Below are 24,721 nucleotides of genomic sequence, written 5' to 3' on the forward strand. Positions count from 1 at the left end.
TCAGTGTTGACTATCCATCCAATATTGGTATCGTCCAGTTTAGAAATTATGGGCTGGATTTTGTGGAGAGGACAGAAGCCCCGTTGCAGGGGCTGAAAGCGGGAGGCGACCCCACTTTGGTTGGACCCGGGGTGGTATTTTGCTGGCGGCAGCCCCGCCATCCAATTAAGGACAGCAGCACACCAACAACCTCAACAGCACCTCTGCTAGCGGTGGCCATTGCTGAAGCTGCAGAGAGAGGGTGCCTCAATGGCTGGACGCGCTCGAAGACAGGTAAGTGGGCTTGGGGGACCAGGCAGGGCAGACCCCGGTGAAGGGGGGGCATATTGAACGCCGGTGGCACCGTTGCCGCAAGGGTGGCTATTGTCACTGGGGAAGCCCCTCTGAACCATGCAGTGTCCATAAAGGAGGGCCCTCATGCCAGAGCCTGCTGGGCAGCTGCCTGGTTTCACCTGGCGGTCTCCCTTTGCAGCGGCGGGCCCTCCCAATGTGGGCAAAATGCCCGCAGAGACGGGAAGTGGCCCTCAATTGGCCACTTAAGTGGCTCAATTGGCCTCCCGACAGGCAGCCAATCTGCCAACTTTCCCACTGCATGGCAGCAGGAAGATGTTGGGCATGCCCTCTGATGCTTTCCCGCACCATTTTGCCAGCCTTCCTGCTGCTCAGCCCGTCCCCAAAGGACCTGGAAAATTCCAGTCTCTGCTTTTGATTCCTAAGTCAAAATAAGTTGTGAACAACAGTGGTGACCTGCCTTTTCAAAATTCATACTAATTTGGACTTAATCAGGTCTTTTGTTTCCAAGAGCTCAATAATTTTATCTCCTATTGTCTACTCTGGTAGTTTACTAACAACTGAAGTAACACTACCTGGCCTCTATTTTCCGAGTTGATTCCTCTCTCCTTTTATTGAGCATAAGAGTCATACACGGCACAGAAGGAGGCTTCGGCCCATCGAATCCAAGGAGCTATGTTTTCAGTCCCATTCTCCGGCTCGATCCCCGATAGAGTCAGAGCCAACATGGAAGTTTAATTTGCCACCTTCCTCTAATAGCTTTCCTTTCCACTGACCTTTGTAAAATTGCAAAGCATATTTTTAATATTTAAAATCTTTTATAATGTGCCGATTCGTGCCTTTGTGCCAAAAAGCAAGCTTTATTTGAGGAGCTTTCTCGAACTGTCACAAATAATCGCAAATTGGCAGAGAATCGCCACGTTCATCACTTCAACAACTGGACTGTCTTCCAGTGATACTTTTTAAACCAATGTTAAAGATCGCCAAAACTCGATTTATACTTCACACAACGTGCGCTTAAGTTTCCGCGATCTTTGGCGCTGCTTTCGCCGATTTCCGCTGAAGGGTGGAAACTCTAAGCTAGCTGTCCTGTGATCCCCCGCCCCCCAAAATGCAGAAGGCTTGAAGCAAATGAATGGACAGTGTGATCCTATTCTAAGGTCACTGAGCAGATATGATGCCTTGGAAGAGCAGCAAGAAGTTGTCGCAAACCTTCCTCATCCTTTGCATCCTGCACCTGTGAATGGAGATTTTAGCAAGGCTCGGGGCGGGCATATGCTGCATGAATTATGTGTAAACACCAGCGGTACGATTCATTGACCTTCCATACTGGTATTTTATCTGGAGAACATTGAGTTGTGTAACGTTAGGGCGAAGCAATGGTGGGTGACAAAGATTTGAATGGAACGAAGCTGTATTGGCTCAAATGCCGAGCTTTTCCTATGGAGCATTGTTACCAGAGCCATCATTGTCAAACTTTTACCTCCCTCCCCCCTCCCAATAATAGGTTGTTCTTGGTGAGCTTAACTCTGTGAGAATGGAATAAAGAATCTTTGGCGATGACATCAGCACGGCGGTATATAAGGCGGTGATATCACTCTTATTGTGATGTCACGCACGGTAAGGGCCGATATTATCAGTATTACCGCATGTGGCTGTGGGTCAGCGGCCTGTTCCCCCGAGGCTGGTGCTGCTCTTGATCGTGCGCTGCGCATCTCCGCCCCCTCCCCCACTGTTTGACCCGCTCCCGCGGACACTCCGGAGCCGCAGATCGAGGGCCATTGGGCAGGACACGGCCTTTCAAGAGACGCTGGCGGGTTGAAGTGAGTAGATTGCGGCGCCTCGACCGCCCGGGGTTCCGAACCATTCCGGGAGCCGGCGCGGCCCCGGTTGAACTCGGCGGCCGCGTGAAAAGTTGCGGGCGGATATGCAATGTGTGCGGCGCCTCCTGCAGCTCTCTTCCCGGCCCCACCGGTAAGTGCGGGGCCCCGGGCCCTGTGGAAAGCGCGGCGCCGGGTGATGGATTAGGATGGTGGGGCTTGGCCCCTGGTGATTCGCCCCCCCCCCCCCCCTCCCCTCCCCTTTCAAATCAATACCGGCGCCCACATGCCCGGCCGGATGTGTTGAGGCCTTTGCCCGCCATGAGGCGGTGAGTTGTGTCGAGGGGTGAAGGTTATTTTTTGGGTCGAATACTCTGGGGCCCGGCAGCTGTTCACGGGAAACCATCTACAGGAGTAACAGGTTCTGGGCCTTCCCTGATATCCCGGAGAAGTAGCGGGCCAGGTTAGAGGTGGTTAATTAGTTGTTCCAGAAGAGTCCCGCAGATTCGGAAACTTCTGAATTGAGTGTAACAAGCTTGAGTAGTACTACACCCCAGGGCGGAGAGTGATTGATGTCCCCTCTGGAGTGCCCGAGTTTCAGCAGCTTGTGTTCCCTTCACCATGAATTGGCACTTCTTTCCAGGGGTATGGCCTCCCTTTTTAGCTTACTTGGTGTTTTTTTTTACGGTACACTTTCTTGCATTTATAATGTATTTCGCAACGTGAGAGTGCTCCTCTGATGTCTGCGGTTTTATTTAGTGAGTAGCTGAATTCAGTCACCAACCCACTCCCCCGCCTCCCATTCAATAATTTCTGCTTTTACTATGGTAGCAATAGGATTGCGTGGAAGATGTGATATTTCGAGTAGAGGAAGGAACAGGATGTAGTTTGCAAGGCCTGCATGATAACAGGTTTACAGTGCAGAAAGGCCATTTAGTCCATTATCTCCACCAGCTCCTTTTTTGCTAGATCAATTTAAAACTAATCTGTGTACCCAAGCCTCCCCACAGTTTTGTTCTCCCCGCTTCAAATATTTATTTTTTTCTGTTGTGATGGTTTCTGCTTAATGACTCCAAGTGGCAAAACATTGTATTCCTTCTTAATTCTGCATTTCTTCTAATTTTTTTCCTCACTCTTGATGCCTCCTTGTCAATAACTTCCCAATTGTTGGAGACAGTCTTTACCAAGTCACTCCATCAAAACTGTTGTGTATAATTTTTCAGAGCACCTGTATGTGACCTGCACAAGTTGGCAAAGATGATGTTAGTCTGGAATAAAACAGATCTCACTGCTGGTGTCCTCACCTTTACCAAGGATTTAAAGAGGAGCCAGTAAACTGTGTTGTTTGTCTTTTTCCCTATCTAGATTCCTGAAAAGTCTTATAAAAGTTATCAGATGAACAATATCAATTTGGCCACCAGATGCTCGGCTGAGTGATCTGCCTTGACCTTGTAAATGGGATGTAATTTCCATTTTTCTAGTCTGCCTCTCAATTACAGAGGACTTGGTGTGCTTCTGGTAGGGATTGAACCCAGGTTCGCTGAAAGCTGATTAATGAGTGGATACTGTTGTGTTTTTCCCGAGTGAGCTTTTGGTTGAGTGAAAATTTAAAACGCTATATGTGTTATAGTATCATGTCTCCTCCAGTACACACTGTTACTTGTAGATTTTCAACCATCTGATGCAAAATCCAACAGGAAAAGGATTAATTGGAAGAGAAAACAGGGCATCTTGGTGATCATATTTCCCCTTGTCAATTTCGGATGATTTAAGAAGTTTGCTACAATTGGTTTAGTGACTTCCACCACCACCACCTCTGTTGCCTTAGGGAATTAAGATTGCATTTACAGTGTAATATTAGGGTCGGTACGTGGTGTATATGCTTTGTACCAGTGCTAAATTTGTACAAAAATGCCATGAGTGTCAGTATGAAAACATTTTCAGCTTTGAATTGACACTAAACCTGTGCAATGTAAATAATTAAGTTGCACTATGAATGCACCTTTAAGAAACTGAATTTGAATCAAGTCACTGCCTGCCTTGTTTTTTGTAAAAATTATGTGAAATTCATCTTTCTGAAAATTGCAATTTCACATTATTGGAACCACAGAAAATAATTATTCTTGATTCTTGATTTTTGTTTAAAATGGAGGACCACAGCTCCAGGTTTTTTTTTTTTGCAGCGAGTCAAGTAGACTTGCCATTGCCTTCTCGAGGAATGGGTAATAACTACTGGCCTCACCAGCAGTATTAGTTGCCAGCTGCTGTTTTTGTTATACAAAAGCAAAATTAAGTGGATGATGGAAATTGGGGGGAAAAAAGAGGAAATTTGGAAATACTCAGCAGGTCAGGCAGCATCAGTGCCACTTTTCTCCCCACCTGAGCAATCAGTTGATTTTCTTCTTGCAATCCACAGCTTTCTTCCTCACTAGCAACATGGTCAGTTTTTGTGTCATCTGCAAGTTACTTAATCATGGTCTCTACATTTAAGTCTAAATCATTGATATAAACCATGAAAAGCAAGAGTCTAGCTGGAAACGGCCTTTAAGTAAAAACAAACATCACCTGTTACACTTTGCTTCCTGCCACTGAGCCAATTTTGGATCCAACTTGCCACTTCCCATTGGATCCCATGGCCTTTTACTTTTCTGACTAGTTTGCTGTGTGGGACCTTATCAAAAGCCTTGCTAAAATCCATGTTGACGACATCAAATGTGCTACCCTCATCGGCCCTCCTTGTTCCCTTCTCAAAAAGTTCAATTGAGTTAGTCAGACATGATCTTGCCTTAACGAATCTATGCTGATTGCCCTTGATTAATCTGTGCCTTTCTAAATGACGATAAATACTATCTCTCAGAATTTTTTCCAGTAATTTTCCCACCATTGAGGTTAAACTGACTGCTGACTGACCTTTAATTATTCAGGCTATCCCATCTTCCCCTTTTTAAAACAATGGTAAAACATTAGGTGTTTTCTAGTCCTCTGGTACCATGCCTGTAGTCACAGCCTCCACTATTTCCTCCCTTGCTTCTAGCATCATCATCCATGCTGTTAAAAGAGAAAAAAGGTTGGCAGTGACACAAGTAAAGAAAGAAAAGATATTGTAATATACTGTATTTGCTACTCAATTTGGTGTCTTCTACTTTGAAACCAAATGTAGATTGTGTGATTGCTTTGCTGAATAATTCCTTTCAGTCTGCAAGTGTGACCCTTAGCTTCTGGTCACTTGCCATTTTGATTCTTGGTCCCATTTCCACTCTGACCTCTCTGAATAATAAAAAAAAAGTAGGAGGACATTCCTTGGTCGGCATCGCTGGCAAGCCCAGCATTTATTGCCCTTGAGAAGGTGGTGGTGAGCTGCTGCCTTGAACTGCACGTGGAGTGAATCGAACTGGCTGAAGACTGGCATCAGTGATACTTGGAACATCAGGAAGAGGACGAGATGGATCATCCACTTGGTGCTTCTGGCTGAAAATTGTAGATGCTACAGCTTTGTCTTTTGAACTGATGTGTTCGTCTTCCCCCATCATTGAGGGTCAGGATGTTTTTGGAGCCTGTTCCTCCAGTTAGTTGTTTAATTGTGATGTAGGTAGATTCTCAGTGCTCTTAGAGAGGGAGTTCCAGGACTTTGACTCAAAGGCAGTGAAGGAATGGGATGTATTTACAAGTCAGGTGTGACTTGGGGATCTTCAAGATGCTATTCCTATGCACCTGCTGCCCTTGTTCCTCCAGACGGCACAGGTTTGAAAGGTGGTGTCAAAGGAGCCTTGGCGAGTTGCTGCATTGCATCCTGTAGGTGCCACTGTGTAGTAGTGGTGGAGGGAGTGAATGTTTAAGGTCGTGCATGGGGTGCCGATCAAGCGTGTTGCTTTTCCTTGGATGGTGTCCAGCTTCTTGAGTGATTTTGGAGTTGCACTCGTTGAAGCAAGTGGAGAGTTTTCCGTCGCATTCCTGATCTGTGCCTTGTGTAGATGGTAAATAGACTTTGGGGAGCCAGGATTTGAGTTGCTCACTGCAGAATTGCCAGCCTCTGACTTGTAGCCACAGTATTTATATGGCTGGTCCAGTTAAGTTTCTGGTCAGTAGTCACCCCTAGGATGTTGACGGGGGAATCAGCGATGGCCATATCATGAAATATCATGGGGAGTTGGTTCGATTCTCTGTTGGAGATGGTCATTGCCCCAGCACTTGTGTGGCACAAATGTTTTTTGCCACTTATCAGGCCAAACCTGAATGTTGTCTAGGTCATGTGCATGTGGGCATGGACCTGAGGAGTTACGAATGGATCTGGGCACTGTGCAATCAAGCAAACATCCCCACTTTGGATCTTTATGATGGAGGGAAGTTCATTGAAGTAGATAAAGTTAGTTTAGCGTAGGACACCAGGGTGGAAGATGGGGAAACATTAAATGACTCTTTTGCTTTTCTTTGCATGTTTCATAATCGTTCTTCACTTTTGGATGGCAGCTGTTCATCTGCCATTTACAACTCCTCTAGACACATCTTCTGTTTTTTTTAAACTTGTCCCATTATTATTCCCTTTGGCTGTGCCCCAGCAACTTTTTTGTTATTCCATGTCTCCCGCCCTATCCCAGATCTTCCCTTTTTTGTTCTTTTTCCATCCTTCCCCATTTGACATACTTTGAACCTATTACATTCCTAACATTGCCCAGATCTGATGAAGAGTCATCAGCCTGAAAAGTTAACTGTTTCCTTCTGCACAGATGCTGCCAGACCTGCTGAGTATTTCCAGCCTTTTCTATTTGTTGGATGTGAAGGGGTATTTGGGTGGCAAAAGTATTTTTTTCACTAAGGTGTGGACCAACAGTGCCAAATATAGCATTTGGTATTGCATCTTTTAAAAAAAAAAATTAGTATGTCAGAGATATTGATTGTCATGATGTGTGGTTCCATAGACACATGGTCCACCTCTGGTATTAAGTGACCATTCTCTGTCTGACTCTAAACAAGCAAGTGGGGGGGCGGGTTGTTGCTATTCACCAATGGGGGAAATTGCAGCCAAACATGATATTGTTCTGACTCAGTGTCCACATGTGGGTGCTATCCAGCAGCTGTTGCTAGGGTAATGAACAATCATGAGAATCCTGCTGATTTTTCACTCCTATCCCATGTGTAGTGAGGTCAGTTGCAGTGTCCCCTCTGCCACACTGGCTAAGATCAGTATTGGGAATCAGACCTGGGACCTTTTTATAATTTGTAGAGTCAGGCTACATGTTGTGTTTATAGACTGAGGTGTTGAGAGAGTTCCAGCTTGTGCTGTCTGATCAGATTCTATCTTCAGGACTTTGAAAACACAAACTAGTTGACACTTAAAATTATTGAATTTGTGAACCGTTTCTTGGTTGACACTGATCTTTTATTATTGCAGCAGTGTATAGCTTGCTATTTGTCTGATTTTGTTTCGTCATTTCAAAAGGCTTTCTCCGAACAATAGCGTTTGGTTGGAATTTAATACAAATTGTCCTTGAGGGACTGCATCCAATTATCTGTCCACAGATGACAGCACTTTCAATTTGAGATGCTATTCATTTATACATAAGTTTGTTTCTGCCTATACATTTCTGCAGTAAAAGCACAGTAATTCAATATATTTACTGAACTGTCTCCCATTTGCAGCCTGCAGCCAACAAGAAACCTGAGAATGAATAATCCTGCTATCAAGAGAATAGTGACCAATGTTGTGAAATCTCCTGAGGACAAACGCGAATATCGTGGGTTGGAACTCTCCAATGGCATCCATGTGTTACTTATTCATGATTCCACCACTGACAAGTCCTCTGCAGCCTTGGATGTTCACATTGGTATTAAGAGTTCTATATCCTGTCTTAATTTCAGCTTAAAAACATTAATGGTTCTCCTGTGTGCTTGCTAGCTTTGTTAAACACTAATTCTTTCGTAAAACAATATTCCAGCAATTAAACTGCACTCATGGTCATTATTGCTATTGAGTTTATAATTATTGGAGATTCTTTTCTTTTTGAGCTGCTCCAAAAGAAATGCACAATGTATAATTTTAGCACATCCCGCAGTCTGAGGTAAACAGATGTGTTGTACTTTTACCTCATAACTATGGCGCATTTTAGAAACATGACACATTCATATTTAAAGGGTATATCTTATGCAGTCCTTTAACACAATTTTAACTAGTTAATCAAATTAACATCACAATTTTGCCTTGACTTGAAGGCCCTTGTACACAATGCTGGGGCTGATGATAAATCAACCACTTTGACTGTTATATTATTTGGTCAGGCATATTGAATCATTTAAATTGTCACAATTGTTTCCACTTTCAAAGTTTTTTTTTTTTGTTTTCCCAGTTCTTTTTCACTGAAGATGCAGGCTCTAATTTCATAGACTCGGGCATTCCTCTGGTACCATGTGTTGTCTGACATCCAGTCTTTGAGCTCAATTTCTTCCAGTTAGACAATGGAAAACCAGAGTTACTATCTTTTCCCCTGCCACAAGCTTCACCTTTGCCATTGATTCCCTCCCTAGTCACTTTCTCAAGTTGAACTAGGCTGTTTGCAACCTCAGTGCCCTTTTTGACCCTGAGCTGTGCTTTGGTCCCATATCTTCCGTCACAACAATTGCTGATTTCTAGCTTTGCAGTGGCATTGCATGCCACAGCCCATATGCTGCTGAAATAGTGATCCCTGATCCCACCCCCGCATCCAGACCTGGCTATTCAAATGCTGGCCACCATTCTATCCTCCATGCTGTGTAAACTTAAATTGATCTAAAATTCTGCTATCTATATCCTATCCACACCAAGTCCTGTTCACTTTCACACCTGTCCTTGCTGCCATTTCATTTTGCTCCGGGTCCCCAAACACCATTTAAAGCCCCTTCATTGCCTTGCTTTGGCTCCCCTATCTTCATAACCATCTCCAATCCTACAACTCCACCAAGAACTCTTTGTTCCTCCAACTTTGGCCTTTTGTGCATTCTCGCCCCTTTACCTCACCACTGTATATAAACTATATAAACACTGCTGTGTTTTCTGCCATCTAGACGACACATTCTGGATTTCTCGCTGAAAAAGGAAATTTTCTTCACATTGTATTCATATTTACTCTCCCTTAATTAAAGTGAGTATGTTCCAATCGGGCCTGAGTACTCTTGGTTTGTTAATTGTACTTTATTATTATTTGGATCTCTAATTCTTTTTATATATCTCATTTGATAATTATCCTTGAACACAATTTTTAGATCGTCAATTAAATGTGACATCTTGATTATTGCAAAATGCACAATTACAGACTATAATACTCAAAAGCCTGTGACAATGAGTAGGGTTCTGGTTATTTCTACTCGCTTTCTCCTCTCCCTGTCTGTATGTGACTATAATTACTTCCTTGAACCTGTGCTCCCTGAGTTTCGTTTCTTTTTGCCTCGTGCTTCTCTTACCCATTTATTGTCGGCTGTTTTGTGCCACATGCTGTTCCCAACTTTCCAAAAGAAACTCAGAAAAGATGTCTAATGATGCTCCATGGAAGGGAAACACTTCACCCCACTTTCCAAACACACCTGTATTGGTCTCTTAGAAATCCTTTCTTTCCTTCTTCCTCACCCTCTTTGACAAAGCTTTTGTTCACTCATCATGATCCCCTCCAAGCCACACATCATCCTGACTTGGAACTATATTGTCGCTGGGTCAGAACTCTGAACTCCTTTCCAAACAGTACTGTTGGACTGCAGCAGTTCAAGAAGGCAACTCACCATCACCACCACCTTAAGGTCAATTGGGGAAGGGCAACAAATGCTGTCCTTGCCAGCAATGCTCCCAACTTGTGATCAAATAAATAAATAAAATCTTCTTTGGGTTGATGTCCTTTTTTAAAAAAATATACAATTATGTCTCTGAAGCACTCGGGACACTTTGTTAAAGATGCTAAATAAATACTAGGTGTGAGGTGATGTGAGATCAGAAGTTATTTCACTTCGAAGGGTATAGCAGTTGAGCCTAATCCTGTGTATACATGCATTTTCAAACATGGGTACAGGTAAGCAATCAGGAGCAGGAATCCTTCCTGCCATTGTGTTTTTCTTGCTCTTTCTCTCCTGATCACCACCCCCCACCCAAACCCAAGGGGGTCCTAAGGTCAATTTTAACACCTCTAACCATGACCATAACTGAAATTAGATAGCAACTTTTCTAATTGATTGCAACAGTTGGTTGAATTAAACAATTCACCTTTTTAAATTTACCTTTTTGATGAAAATGTATTCTTGATATTTGCATTGTCTTGCACCCATATGATAGTGGCGCAGTGGTTAGCACTGCAGCCTCACAGCTCCAGCGACCCAGGTTCAAGTCTGGGTACTGCCTGTGTGGAGTTTGCAAGTTCTCCCTGTGTCTGCGTGGGTTTCCTCCAGGTGCTCCGGTTTCCTCCCACAAGCCAAAAGACTTGCAGGTTGATAGGTGAATTGGCCATTATAAATTGCCACTAGTATAGGTAGGTGGTAGGGGAATATAGGGATAGGTGAGGATGTGGTAGGAATATGGGATTAGTGCAGGATTAGTATAAATGGGTGGTTAATGGTCGGCACAGACTCGGGCCGAAGGGCCTGTTTCAGTGCTGTATCTCTAAAATCTAAAAAATGATTGTGGAAGTGAATGAGTTGAATTTGAAATTGGCCCTATTGCATTGTAATAGATTCTTAACGTGTTGCACCTCAGAGTGATATTGATTTTTGGATGTGCACCAGTCCATCACCTGGGTTCCTAATTTCACATGCGCTGCTATGCTGCGATTTTGAGCAGAAGGTAAATTATTCTCCACAGAAAAGAACAGAACTTCACCAATCACCTTGTGATTGCTTTGTGTACTACCTGGCAACCAGATTTGAGTGGAGGCCATGGAGCAGATCGGGTGGGAAGGTACAGGTGTGCAAAGGTCTGTGAAAGCAGAGCAACATAAAGATTTCTCTTTTATCCCTGTCCTGCACCACCACTCTACCCAAAAAAAAAAAGGAAATTAGAGTTTAGAAGGTTAAGTTGAAGCATTTAAGAAGTTTAATGACATTGAATGTGATTCTTAGACTGAAATATGTGTAATACTAATCTTGCCCTTTTGAAGTGCAATAGAAATACACTAAGGTACTGAATAATTGATTAGAAGCTGTTTAGGTTACTCTTGGGTACGTAAACTCGTTTTCATTTCCGTGTGAGCCATAACAGCTGAGGCCAGAAAGCTAAAAATAGCTAATAGAATAAAGCAAATCAAAAAATTTGTAAATATCATAAAACTTTTGGTACTTAACAGTCCATTTTAAAATGTAACCACCGAATGTTTGCTTAGCAAGTATGTAACTATAAAATGGGGCTAGTTGTTTTGGTGAATAGTCTGCACTAGGTAGGTTTCATAAGATGTATATTTCTCTCTAAGGAGACTTTTGTGGGGAGGGGTGGAAAATTGTATTTCAGATGACTTGAGTTGATAGGAAGATAGGAAATAGGAGCAGGAGTAAGCCATTCAGCCCCTCGAGCCTGCTGCTTACTCTTGCTTCAGGTTACTTAATTTGATTTTTTTTAAAAACAGGAATCAGCATTTAAATTTTATTTAAATTTAATTTATCTAGCTGATTTGATTCTTTTTCTTCACAAAAACAGTACTGAATTAACAGGAATAGACTTCAAATTGATGCAAATCAGCAATTCATGTTTAGTGTTTTTAAAAATTGTAATCGTACAATTTTTATATTTTAATAAAACACAATGTTTAATTGAGACAGCTCTTGACCCAACAACATTGTTCCGTATGTATGTTTTAAAAAAAAAAAAAATGCTCATCCATCATTGTTTTTGAATGGTCCAAGAGAAAATGTTCAGGATTAGGCAGAAAATTCAGTTGACACTGTAGTTTTAAATGTTTATCTCCCTTTTGGTTTTCAGGCTCCTTGGCTGATCCCAAAGAGATACCTGGACTAGCCCATTTTTGTGAACATATGCTCTTTTTGGGGACAGAAAAGTATCCGAAGGAGAATGAGTACAGTCAGTTCCTCAGTGAACATGCTGGGAACTCAAATGCATTCACCAGTGGCGAACATACCAACTACTATTTTGATGTATCAAATGAGCATTTGGAGGGTGCCCTGAACCGGTAAACAATGACAATATAGTTTGTTTCAAGTTTCTTGTTTCTTCCTTCTCTTCAGTCTCGCGTGTGCTCTCTTCGTTATTGCTATATACTTTGTGCCAGGTTCTTTTGCTACATTTCCCCTACCTTGGATGAAGAATCCCACTATGGTGTTACTCTTTATGTACTGTCTTGGTTGCGGAATGGGGTGGCTTATTTGAATGTGTTTTTGGATGGGGAAACTTACCTGTTGGCAAATGGATGGTTATATTTTGTATTCATGTTTTGACCAAGGTTTAAATAATTTCTGCAGCCCTAATTTTCAAAACATTTTTGCAGAGGGATTTTGCACATTGAGAACTTTTGTACTTCAGTTTTTCTTACCTCCTCCCTCTTGTTTGGAACTGTTCTTAGAAAAGCTGTAATTAACTTTCTGTGCTGCACTTTTAAAATGCAGGATACCTTGAAAGAGGAGCTCATTTGCTTAGAGGCTCCCCAGTACAGTACTGCTTTCTAGGTATAATTAAATTTATTAACTTTTTGTGTTAACTTGGGTTTAGTTTCATACTGTTAGGATCAGGTGAGGAGGGGTGGAAGGGCACCCGTTTTGTCCCTCTCCTCGTTTGACTGCAACAGGGTTTTTTTTAAAAAGTGATTGTACTTGCCAATTCAGTGAGTGTTTCACTATATATGTGCTATGATCATAAAAGAACCAATCGGACAGATTTTCTTGAGTTTAACAAAGAAAAAGGTTAGCTTTACTGTACTTAAACCAATAGCTTTAAAATAATAAACTACGCTCCAACTTTCTCCAATGCTCCCGCTCATTCGGCATAGCATGTGTTAGTGACAACACAGAAATGTTATGTTCTTTGTGCCCAATGTCCGATCAAGTATTTCCTGATCAAAATTGGATTGCCACCTTGTTCATAGTCAATAGTTGGAAAATTTAGCCCTTAGAACATTGTTCAGTATGGAGTAGGGAGTCTGAGATCTTGTGCCATAATTGCATCCAAGCCAGTGTTTTTTACTTTTAGGGTGTTGCTGTCAATGAATTGAATAAGCAGTCATCCCATCAACCTGAGACAGATCTGGTGGAAAGGCATTGCACAGTTATTTTCCTCCTTTCCCACCCATGCCCTTAACAGTTGCATACAATACACTGTACTTAAATGTACTATTTAAGTAAGCACATTCATGATACTTCACTGATAAATAGTCTCTTTTGCTATTGATGGCATAGGCACACTCAATAGCGCGCTCCTTTTTTTATAGTGCGATGCGGGTGTGCATTCCCAGTTCCAGATTAGTGTGCTTTGATCTCATCTGGGGCAACTATGGGAAAGTAAAGTGATTTTATATATAATTGAAAGGAGGTGGTGCGTGTTGGCCGAACTGTTTTGTACCTTCTATTGCCATAGTAAGCAGCATTCCGCTATCAAGTGGAGAGAATGTAACACTGAAATTAAGATTGGCAACTTGAAAAACACATTTTGAAATTCATTTCTGATGTAATTTATAATCCTGTTCTGTATTTGAAATTTTGAACTATTCTTTTGTTCTAATAACATACGTCAAAGCTGCATTTAATAATTTTTTTCAAACAAATCTAGGTTTGCCCAGTTTTTCCTCTGTCCTTTATTTGATGCCAGCTGTAAAGACAGAGAGGTCAATGCTGTTGACTCAGAGCATGAGAAAAATCTAATGAATGATGCTTGGAGACTGTTTCAGTTGGAGAAATCTACAGGCAACCCAGAACATCGCTTTAATTCATTTGGAACAGGTTAGTGTTCAGTACCAGTTTTGATGAAAGGTCACAGACCTGAACATTAATTCTGTTTCACTGTCTACAGATGCTGCCGGACCTGCTGAGTATTTCCAGCATGTTCTGTTTTTATTTCAGATTTCAAATGTCCACAATATTTTGCTTTTGTATCTGTCTTAGTTGATCTCCGCTGTGGTGTTAACATCAGTATAGCTGTGCTTGGAAATGGAGAATAAACCAGGGTTTCACATCCAGGCATTCTTCAATTGATTATTGTATAAAATATTTTTTTATTTGTTTATGGGACGTGGGTGTCACTGACTATGACAGCATTTATTGCCCATTCCTAATTGCCCGTGAGAAGGTGGTGGTGAGCCGCTGCCTTGAACCACTGCAGTCCATGTGGGGTAGGTACACCCACAGTGCTGTTAGGGAGTTCCAGGATTTAGACCCAGCGATAGTGAATGAAAGACTATATAGTTCGAAGTCAGGATAGTGTGTGGCTTGGAGGGGAACTTACAGGTGGTAGTGTGCCCATGCATCTGTTACCTTTGTCTTTCTAGGTAATAGAGGTTGTTAATCTGTTAATTTTGTATCAATGGTTTGATTATATGCAAATGAAGGGTGTTAATTAGGGTTTTAGTTGAGCACTAATAAGCAGACACTCCGAGACTAGTGGAGGGTTTTGAGTGAGGAACTACATGTTTGTAATCCTTTTACTCTGCACGATAAATGTGAAACTGAGTAAATGTAGGCTCCAGCATTATCCTTCCATAACAAGCTTTCTGGAATTCGCTGGTTTGTAAGGTGCTGTCTGAGGAGCGTTGCTGCAGTGCATCTTGTAGATGGTACACACTGCTGCCACTATGCGTCGGTGGTGGAGGGAGTGAATGTTTGTGGACGGGGTGCCAATCAAGTGGGCTGCTTTGCCCTGGATGGTGTCGAGCTTCTTGAGTGTTGTTGGAGCTGCACCCATCCAGGCAAGTGGAGCGTATTCAATCACACTCCTGACTTGTGCCTTGTAGATGGTGGACAGGCTTTGGGGAGTCAGGAGGTGTGTTACTTGCTGCAGAATTCCTAGCCTCTGAACTGCTCTTATAGCCACGGTGTTTATATGGCTACTCCAGTTCAGTTTCTGGGCAGTGGTAATGTCCAGGATGTTGATAGTGGGGGAATTCAGCGATCTAATGCCATTGAATGTCAAGGGGAGGTGGTTAGATTCTCTCTGTTGGAGATGGTAATTTCCTGGTACTTCTGTGGCGTGAATGTTACTTCACTGCCGAGGCCTAGATATTTTCCAAGTCTTGCTGCATTTCTACACTGACTGCCTCAGTATCTGAGAAGTCATGAATGGTGCTGAACATTGTGCAATCATGAGTGAGCATCACCACATCTGACCTTTTTGTGATGGAAGGAAGGTCATCGATTGAAGCAGCTGAAGATGGTTGGGCCTAGGACACTACCTTGAAGAACTCCCTGCAGTGATGTCCTGGACTGAGATGATTGACTTCCAACAACCACAACCATCTTCCTTTTTTATTTGCTGTGACTTCAACCAGTGGAGAGTTTCGCCCCTCCCATCCCGCCCCCGATTCCCATTGACTCCAGTTTTGTTTGGGCTCCTTGATGCCATACTCTGTCAAATGCTGCCTTGATGTCAAGGGCAGTCACTCTCACTTCACCGCTTGAGTTTAGCTCTTTTGTCCATGTTTGAACCAAGGCTGTAATGAGGTCAGGAGCTGGGTGGCCCTGGAGGAACCCAAACTGAGCGTCACTGAGCAGGTTATTGCTAAGCAAATGCTGCTTGATAGCACTGTCGATGACAGCTTCCATCACTTTACTGATGATTGAGAGTAGACTGATGGGGCCGTAATTGGCCTGGTTGAATTTGTCCTGCTTTTTGTGTATAGGACATAGCTGGGCAGTTTTCCTCATTGCCGGCTAGATGCCAGTGTTGTAGCTTCTAAATATTCATGTCTGTTAGATGAGGACAATATAAGGCTTGGATGTATAGCATGCTAAAGTTCACTGATGCAGGTGAAGAATGGTCACTTGAGTGAGGTTTGCAGAAGCCTTTTCAAAGCTCTTGCTTCTTGTGGAGCTAGTCACATTGTTCTGTTAACTTTAACATTTTTCTAGTTCAATTACCAAGGAAGCAGGCACACCTGTAGTATGTTATTAACTTGACGGCTGACATTGGAACTGGGAGCTTATTTGGAAACTGATTTTTACATTGTTATATTCATATCGGTGTCTTTTCCTGGATGAACAAAATATTTGCTGTTAATGCAAGAAGTTTTGGATTCCAGAATCTAAACTGTTAAAATGCTTTTCAACTTGTGCTTTGTGTTTAAGCAGACTTATTGTCCTGTTAAATTGATGTGTCCAAATATGCTGTTCCTACCTAGGAAATAAGCATATTGCCAAACTAACAAAGTAATTCTGTTTAAAAAATATTATGCTTGCATATGGATTTTTAAAATTTACTGATGGTATTTAGGGTCCTAGAAACTTAGACTGCATTCAGAAAGTGTTCAAGTTTTCAAATTATCATTCAGTTAGCATATCCGGTATCTGCTGAATACAACAAAGCAGATATAATTTTTGTGCTGCACTTCAACTTAAATTGTTGCAATAAATAACATCTGAATTGTAGCATACTTGACCTCAAAGTCATTGATTTTTTTTTTTGATGAGTATGGTAATGCTGAAACCCAGCATGGGTCTCTGGTTTTGTGCTGTAACTTTAAATTTGAGCACAGCATATAAATCCTAAAGCTACGTAATGTACAGTTCAAAATGGTTTTGTAAATTTGTTTTATGAACATAGGAAGATAGGAACAGGAGTAGGCCATTCAGCCCCTTGAGCTTGTCCCGCCATTCAATGAGATCATGGCTGATCCGCGGCCTAACTCCATGTACCTGCCTTTGGCCCATAGCCCTAACTTGCTTCCTAACATCTCTCCTGAACGGTCTGGTCCTAATTTTTAGACTATGCCCCCTAGTTTTAGAATCTCCAACCAGTGGAAATAGTTTATCTTTATCTAGCCTGTCTTTTCCTGTTAATATCTTGAAGACTTCGATCAGATCACCCCTAACCTTCTAAATTCTAGCGAAAACAGGCCTAATTTGTGTAATCTCTCCTCGTAACTTAACCCCTGTAGTCCAGGTATCATTCTTGTAAACCTACGTTGCACTCCCTCCAAGGCCAATATATCCTTCCAAAGGTGTGGTGCCCAGAACTGCTCACAGTACTCCAAGTGGGGTCTAACCAGGGTTTTGTACAGCTGCAGCATAACCTCTGTGTCTTTATACTCCAATCCTCTAGATATAAAGGCTAGCATTCCATTAGCCTTTTTGATTATTTTCTGCACTTGCTCGTGGCATTTTAAAGATCTATGCACCTGAACCCCCAAGTCTCTTTGGACATCCACTGTACTTAACCTCTTCCCATTTAGAAAGTACCCTGCTCTATCTTTTTCTGGTCCAAAATGGATAATCTCACACTTGCCCGCATTGAAATCCATCTGCCACAGTTTTGCCCACTCACCTAGTCTGTCAATATCTCTCTGCAATTTTATGCTATCATCTAGACTGTCTACACTGCCGCCTAACTTTGTATCATCAGCAAATTTGGATATATGACTTACTATGCCATTGTCCAAGTCGTTAATGAATAATGTGAATAATTGAGGCTCCAACACAGATCCCTGTGGGACACCACTAGTTACATCCTGCCAATCAGAGTACTTACCCATTATCCCCACTCTCTGTCGCCTACCACTCAACCGACTTTCTAACCATGTCAATAATTTTGCCCTCAACGCCATGGGCTTCTACCTTAGTTAACAGTCTCTTATGTGGGACTTTATCAAATGCCTTCTGGAAGTCCATATAAATAACATCCATGGACATTCCCCTGTCCACTAACTTAGTCACCTCTTCAAAAAATTCAATGAGATTTGTCAGGCATGACCTTTCCGTCGTGAATCCATGCTGGCTGTCCCCGATTAACTGAAATTTTTCGAGGTGTTCAGTCACCCTTTCCTTGATGATATTCTCCAGCATCTTGCCCACCACAGATGTCAGGCTAACTGGTCTGTAATTTCCTTGGTTCCCCCTTTCACCCTTCTTAAAAAGTGGAGTGACATGTGCAACTTTCCCATCCAGAGGGACCACTCCTGAATCTAGAACTCTGAAAGACTATAGTTAGGGCATCTACAATGTGCTCCCCTACTTCCTTTAACACCCTCGGATGGAAACTGTCAGGTCCTGGGGATTTCTCACTCTTTAGTTCCATTAATTTCCTTGTTACTGATGTTTTACTTACGTTAATTTTATTAAGTCCCTGTCCCCTATCAGCTGTTAATTTTTTTCGGGACTTCCGGCAAGTTATCATCCTTTTCAACTGTAAAGGGTGGCGCAGTGGTTAGCACCTCAGCCTCACAGCTCCAGCGCCCCGGGTTCAATTCCGGGTACTGCCTGTGTGGAGTTTGCATGTTCTCCCTGTGTCTGCGTGGGTTTCCTCCGGGTGCTCTGGTTTCCTCCCACATGTCAAAGACTTGCAGATTGATAGGTAAATTGGCCATTATAAATTGCCCCTAGTATAAGTAGGTGGTAGGGAAATATAGGGACAGGTGGGGATGTGGTAGGAATATGGAATTAGGATTAGTATAAATGGGTGGTTGGTGGTAGGTACAGACACGGTGGGCCGAAGGGCCTGTTTCAGTGCTGTATCTCTAAACTAAATACTGAGGCGAAGTAATTGTTCAACATGTCTGCCATTTCCCCATTATCAATGACAATATCTCCAGTTTCAGCTTTTAGTGGGCCTACATTGCTCTTGACCTCCCATTTTCCCTTTATGTAACTATAAAATTTCTTATTGATTTTGATGTCCCTTGCAAGTTTCCTTTCAGAATCTCTTTTAGTAGCTCTGATAAGCTGCTTTGTGACCCTTTGCTGGTCTTTGTATCGAACCCATTCAGCCTGATCTGTACTGCGTTTTTTGCATTTTTGTAAGCTATTTCTTTTTGTTTTATACTATCCCTAATCTCTTTAGTTGTCCATGGCTGTTTTTTCTATGATGTGGAGCTTTTTCCTCTCTGGTATATACTCGCTCTGTATTTCGTTAAATGTTTCTTTAAATATTCTCCACTGTTCTTCAGTCGTTTGACCCATTAACAGATCTACCCAGTTTACCGTGGACAGTCTCTGTTTCATCCCGGTAAAGTCAGCCTTACCCAAGTCTAAAATTCTAGTAGCTGATTCGAGCTTTTCACTTTCAAACGCTACTTTAAATTCGATCATGTTGTGATCACTATTTGATAAATGTTTACGCACCGTTAGGCTACTAATTAAATTTGGCTCATTACTCATAATTCATTTTATTAACATTTTGACTCAAGCACCTGAGTGGCTCTGAAAATATTGTATTAACCATAAACACTGGTGAAATGATACAGAACTATATATGTGACAAAATCTGCTTTCTGTGCATCATGGATCAATTATATTGGCTGCTAATTCACTTTTATAATCAATTCATCAGCCGCATGATCGAATCATGTAGAAACAATTCAGCTACTGCATAACAAAACTAGTTTGCATTTTAACGTGGACTTTGTGACCATTTTCTTTTTGTTGCCCATGTTTGATTAAGCCAGCTGTTATTGTATTTCAAATTTAATTGATTGTGTAATTAGATCAAAATTAGTAATTCATTTATAGTCCTCACCACATGCTCATGCCCTGTGCCTTAGTCCTGATGGTGTGTGTTTCAAGTCTCTGTCCTTGACTCCAAAATGAGTTTGTAATTGTCACTTTTCTCCTCAAAAGGAGGAAGAAATCAACTTTAAAATATCCAAGGTCTCGATCAGTGTCTTTTTATTTTCAAGTGAGTCTTTAAGCCATAGATGATTTTAAAATAGCATAAACAGGTGCAAACTCTTGCTCAGCTGTTTAGGGTTGGTGTGATCTGATTTTAATTCAGTGGCTTCCATGCTGACAAAACTGCACATTTAAAAAGGGTTTACAAGATTTGAAAGAAATCTGTGGAGATAAAGGAAAAGCGAAATTGAATACATATGTCATTAGATTTAAGAACAAATTGAGAATTGGCAAAGAGCACTGTTGAAGCATTATGGGACCATGTATACCATAGCATATGTTGCTTTACATTGACTTCTGAAAATAGTGTCCTTGAAGAAATGTCTTGGATGTATGTAAAAAGTAGTGCCCTTGCAAGTATACTCCTATAATAGAGCATTATAGGTTCTCCCTAATTAAAATAGCCACAGAAATTTATTTTGGGAAGAAATTCAATTTTGAAGTTTTCAAGTAGTGAGAAATAGTGATTTTACTTTTGAACTAAACTCATTTAGTCAACAAGTTATCCGTTGAATCCCAAATTAAACTTAGCAGTTGCAGAGTGATTTTATCAGTTTTATTGATGCACTATGTTTGCACAGAGAATAATTAGAGTGCTTGCATTGAATGAGCCAGTAAGATAAATTTCATGCGTCCAAATGACTATTTTCAGAAGATGTTGAACTATTCTGCTGTGATGAAAATAATGTATGAGGAAAATCCGAAATGGTTGATGTAAATTGGGCATAGAAAATTAATTTAGAAACTACAAGATGGTAGAAGAAAGATAGCCTGCTTTTTTTTTAAAACTCCATGGGTCAACTGCAGAACGTCGGTGCTTCAGTTTGATTGAAGCTGCATACCAAAAATGCTGATGTCCAATGCAGAGAGAGAAACAGTAAATTACAAGATTAGTAGAGGCATGACATTGAATGTGATGCTGCTATGACAATGCCTGTTTCTTTAATACAACACCAATTTAGCAGAGGATGATGCAGTATATGGTACTGTTGTGGCAGAGGAATAATACTAAATATTGTCCTTTTTAGTCTCCTCCAGGCCTACAACCTCATACTTTTGTTCCTTTGTGCATCACCTCCTTCCTTTTGCTCCATTGCTGGCAGTTGTCCCTTAAGCCACAAAGAGATGGAGCTGCAGGCTGACAAGTCCCAGGATCCTGATGGGCTTCATCCTAGGGTTTTAAAAGAGGTTGCTAATGAGGGCGGCACAGTGGCGCAGTGGTTAGCACTGCAGCCTCACAGCTCCAGGGACCCGGGTTCGATTCTGGGTACTGCCTGTGCGGAGTTTGCAAGTTCTCCCTGTGTCTGCGTGGGTTTCCTCCGGGTGCTCCGGTTTCCTCCCACATGCCAAAGACTTGCAGGTTGATAGGTTAATTGGCCATCATAAATTGCCCCTAGTATAGGTAGGTGGTAGGGAAATATATAGGGACAGGTGGGGATGTGATAGGAATACGGGATTAGTGTAGGATTAGTATAAATGGGTGGTTGATGGTCGGCACAGACTCGGTGGGCCGAAGGGCCTGTTAAAGTGCTGTATCTCTAAACTAAACTAAAGGTCGTAAATTAACACAAATGCATTTTTCAAAATTGGCTAGATTCTGGAAAGGTTCCATCAGACTGGAAAGTAGGAAATATAACCCCTTTTATTCAAGAAGGCGGGGGAGGCAGAAAACGGGTAACTATAGGCCAGTTAGCTTGACCTCTGTTGTGGGGAAAGTGTTAGAATTGATCATTTAAGGAGGCTGTAGTTGGGCACATAGGGAAAAACTCAAGGTAATCAGAAATGGTCAGCATGGTTTTGTGAAAGGGAAATTTATTGGAGTTCTTTGAAGGAGTAGCTTGTGCTGTGGATAAAGGGTAGCCCGTTGACATACTATACTTGGATTTCCAGAAGGCATTTGACAAGGTGCCACATAAAGGGTTATTGCGCAAACTAGGAGCTCATGGTGTAGGTGTTAACATATTAGCATGGATTGAAGGTTGGTTGGCTAGCAGAAAACAAAGTATGCATAAATGGGTCCTTTTCTGATTGGCATATGATGAGTGGAGTCCCGCAGGGGTCTGTGCTGGGGCCTCAACTTTTTGCAATTTGCATCAATGACTTAGATGAGGGAGTGATAGCGTGGTAGCTAAATTTGCAGATGACACAAAGATAGGTAGGAAAGTATGTTGTCAAGAGGACATAAGGAGGTTGCAGACCAATATAGATAGGTTGAGTGAGTGGGCAAAAATCTGGCAGATGGAGTATAATGTGGGAAAATGTGAAGTTGTTCACTTTGGCAGGAAGAATAAAAAAGCAAAGTATTACTTAAATGGAGAACGACAGCAGAATTCCAAGGTGCAATGGGATCCAGATATTCTAGTGCATGAGTCACAAAAAGTTAGTATGCAGGTACAGCAAGTAATAAAGAAGGCTAATGGAATGCTATCCTTCATTACAAGAGGAATTGAAAATAAAAGTAAGGATGTTATGCTTCAGTTAGACAGGGTATTGGTGAGACCACATCTCGAATATTGTGTGCAGTTTTGGTCTCCTTATTTAAGGAAGGATGTAAGTGCGTTGGAGGCGGTTCAGAGGAGGTTTACAAGATTGTTATCTAGAATGAGCGGGTTGTCTTGTGAGGAAAGGATGGACAGACTGGGCTTGTTTTCACTGGAGTTTTGAAGAGTGAAGGGAGACTTGATTGAAGTTTATAAGATCCTGAATGGTCTTGACAAGGTGGATGTGGAGAGGATGTTTCCACTTGTGGTGAGTCCAGAACTAGGGGCCACTGTTGTTAAAATTAGGGGTCGCCCTTTTAGGACTGAGATGAGGAGAATTTTTTTTCTGAGGGTTGTGCAACTTTGGAACTCTGCCTCAGAAGGAGGCGGGGTCATTGAATATTTTTAAAGAGGAGGTAGATAGATTCTTGTTGGGTAAGGGAATGAAGGGGGTAGGTGGGAGTGTGGAATTTGAGACACACAGATCAGCCATGATCTTATTGAAGGGCTGAATGGCCTACTTCTGTTCCTAATTTGTATGTTCGTAAGCCATTGGCAACCCATGTTTGGAATTCTCTCCCTTAACGCTTTGTAATGCAAGTTGTAGTTAAGAAAAATGGCTTCATTTCATCCAGTTTCCACAAATTTAAATTGAAGAAAATTGCAAATGCCCCTTTCCCTTTTTAAGGTATGTTGTCTTCAGCATGTCACGTTGTCAACAACAACTTGTATTTATAAAGCATCTTTAATGCAGTAAAATGTCCCATGGCACTAAACAAGTGTTATCAGACAAAATTTGACTTGGAGTCACGTAAGGAGATCTGAGGGCAAGTGACCAAAAAACTAATCAGGAGTGTCTTCAAGGCGGAAGGGTTTAGGAAGGGAATTCTATCCTCTCTTGCTGCATGTTTATAAACTGTATGTTCCTTTGAATATAAAACCAAAATACTGCGGATGCTGGAAAACTATGTTCCTTTTTGTATAATTGTTAGCTTTCTCTTGTCGACATTTTATTGCTCCCTATATGTAGAAAACTTTCTTGAAGAAAAGTGCAGATTCTGTTGTCCTGCTTGTTGGCTGCAGATTTCTGGTTTACCGTTATGCAACTGTTTAAGAAATTGTCTGTCTGTGTTGCCGTTGAGTGGAAGGGTTATTCAATAAGCAGGTGAAGGTGATATTTGAGTGCTCCAAACGCCGTACAAAGCACCCCCACACTTCCTAAGGATGTCATTTTGGAGTTGGTCAAACAGGTCATTTGACTATAAATCTTAGGGAGGGTTTCTACTGCCATTTCATTGAGGCTGGAAGATAGCATACCATAGCCTAAGATGCTTGTTGTAAGGGCCATCTAGCAAAGTGGAGGCAGAGAAGCACCCTGCATTCCACCTTTAAACCCCTAGTGTTGGTCATATTTCTGAACTCACTAACCGCCTGAATGTGTGGACTTGTTTAGTTTTCCATGCCAGTGGATAATGGCCCATTCTGTTCCCAGAAAAGTATGTTTATCATTGCAGTCCACCTATAATATTGTTTAATATTTGTTTCTCACTGTCAGTTATGACAAATCTCAGCTGTGGTGAGGTGACATTTTTTCTGTAGATGGTTACTTTCTGACAATTTTGAAATCTCTGATTACGAATAGATACACTCCAATCATAATCCATCTGCATAAGGGTGTTGTTAGTACTGAACAATATTTACAAATGTTCAGCCTAATGGTAGATTATCCATTGTCCAACAGTCCATAATGCACTCCAGTGTCAATTAGAGGTTGGACCGACCAAGTCCAGATTATCCCATTGTGGATTCTAAAGACATTGGGAGGAATTTAATGCAGTCCGCTGTGGCAGATTTGGTGACGTGCGAGGTGATGTAATTAGGCAGGAGTTTTTGGATTTCCGATGGCAGGATATTTTAGAGGAATCCAGTCGACAGCGGGTTTGCGGCATTCTGGGCTTCCCCCAGCGCAGTGGTGGATTACAGCTTTGCATTCATTTAAATAACATGAATACTCATTACCATATTCATAGTTACAATTTAGTCCTACTTGCCAGATTGTGAAGAGTGAGCACTATTCCTCTGCCACCCAGCTCTCAAATGTTTCACCGTGGTGTGCAGCAGTCGTATTTGTGCAGATGAATCTCAGGTCTGTGCTCTTTTTAACACGTGCGTTAAACTGACGCCAGCATTACAATGGATGTTTGCCTCCAGGCTCAGCACCAGCAAGGGTGAATCATCGCAGGATGGCAGTGGGGCAACTTGGAGGGACAGGGTAGTTGGGGAGGGAAGGGTGGAGTGGTGCTTCCAGATCATTGAACGGTTGATGTAGATGCATGTTGTGGGGGGATTAGATCAATACAGTGTGAAGATATT

At 41.9% G+C, this 24,721-nt stretch overlaps 1 protein-coding gene across 4 annotated transcripts in view; it reads left to right on the top strand.

Annotated features, from left to right (window-relative positions):
* Positions 1–1,410: 1,410 nt before the first annotated feature.
* Positions 1,411–24,721, top strand: part of ide (insulin-degrading enzyme) — a 165,058-nt gene continuing 141,747 nt past the window's right edge. Inside the window, exons 1-4 of one of the 4 annotated variants that reach the window (XM_068052630.1) lie at positions 1,411–1,597; positions 7,749–7,933; positions 12,031–12,238; positions 13,828–13,997. In XM_068052630.1, coding sequence (XP_067908731.1) covers positions 1,581–1,597; positions 7,749–7,933; positions 12,031–12,238; positions 13,828–13,997 — 580 coding nt within the window. In that variant the 5' untranslated portion in view covers positions 1,411–1,580. The other 3 variants (XM_068052631.1, XM_068052629.1, XM_068052632.1) reach the window with 3 other exon arrangements.

Source organism: Heterodontus francisci, chromosome 20 (assembly GCF_036365525.1).
Source record: "Heterodontus francisci isolate sHetFra1 chromosome 20, sHetFra1.hap1, whole genome shotgun sequence".
Taxonomy (NCBI): Eukaryota; Metazoa; Chordata; class Chondrichthyes; order Heterodontiformes; family Heterodontidae; genus Heterodontus; species Heterodontus francisci.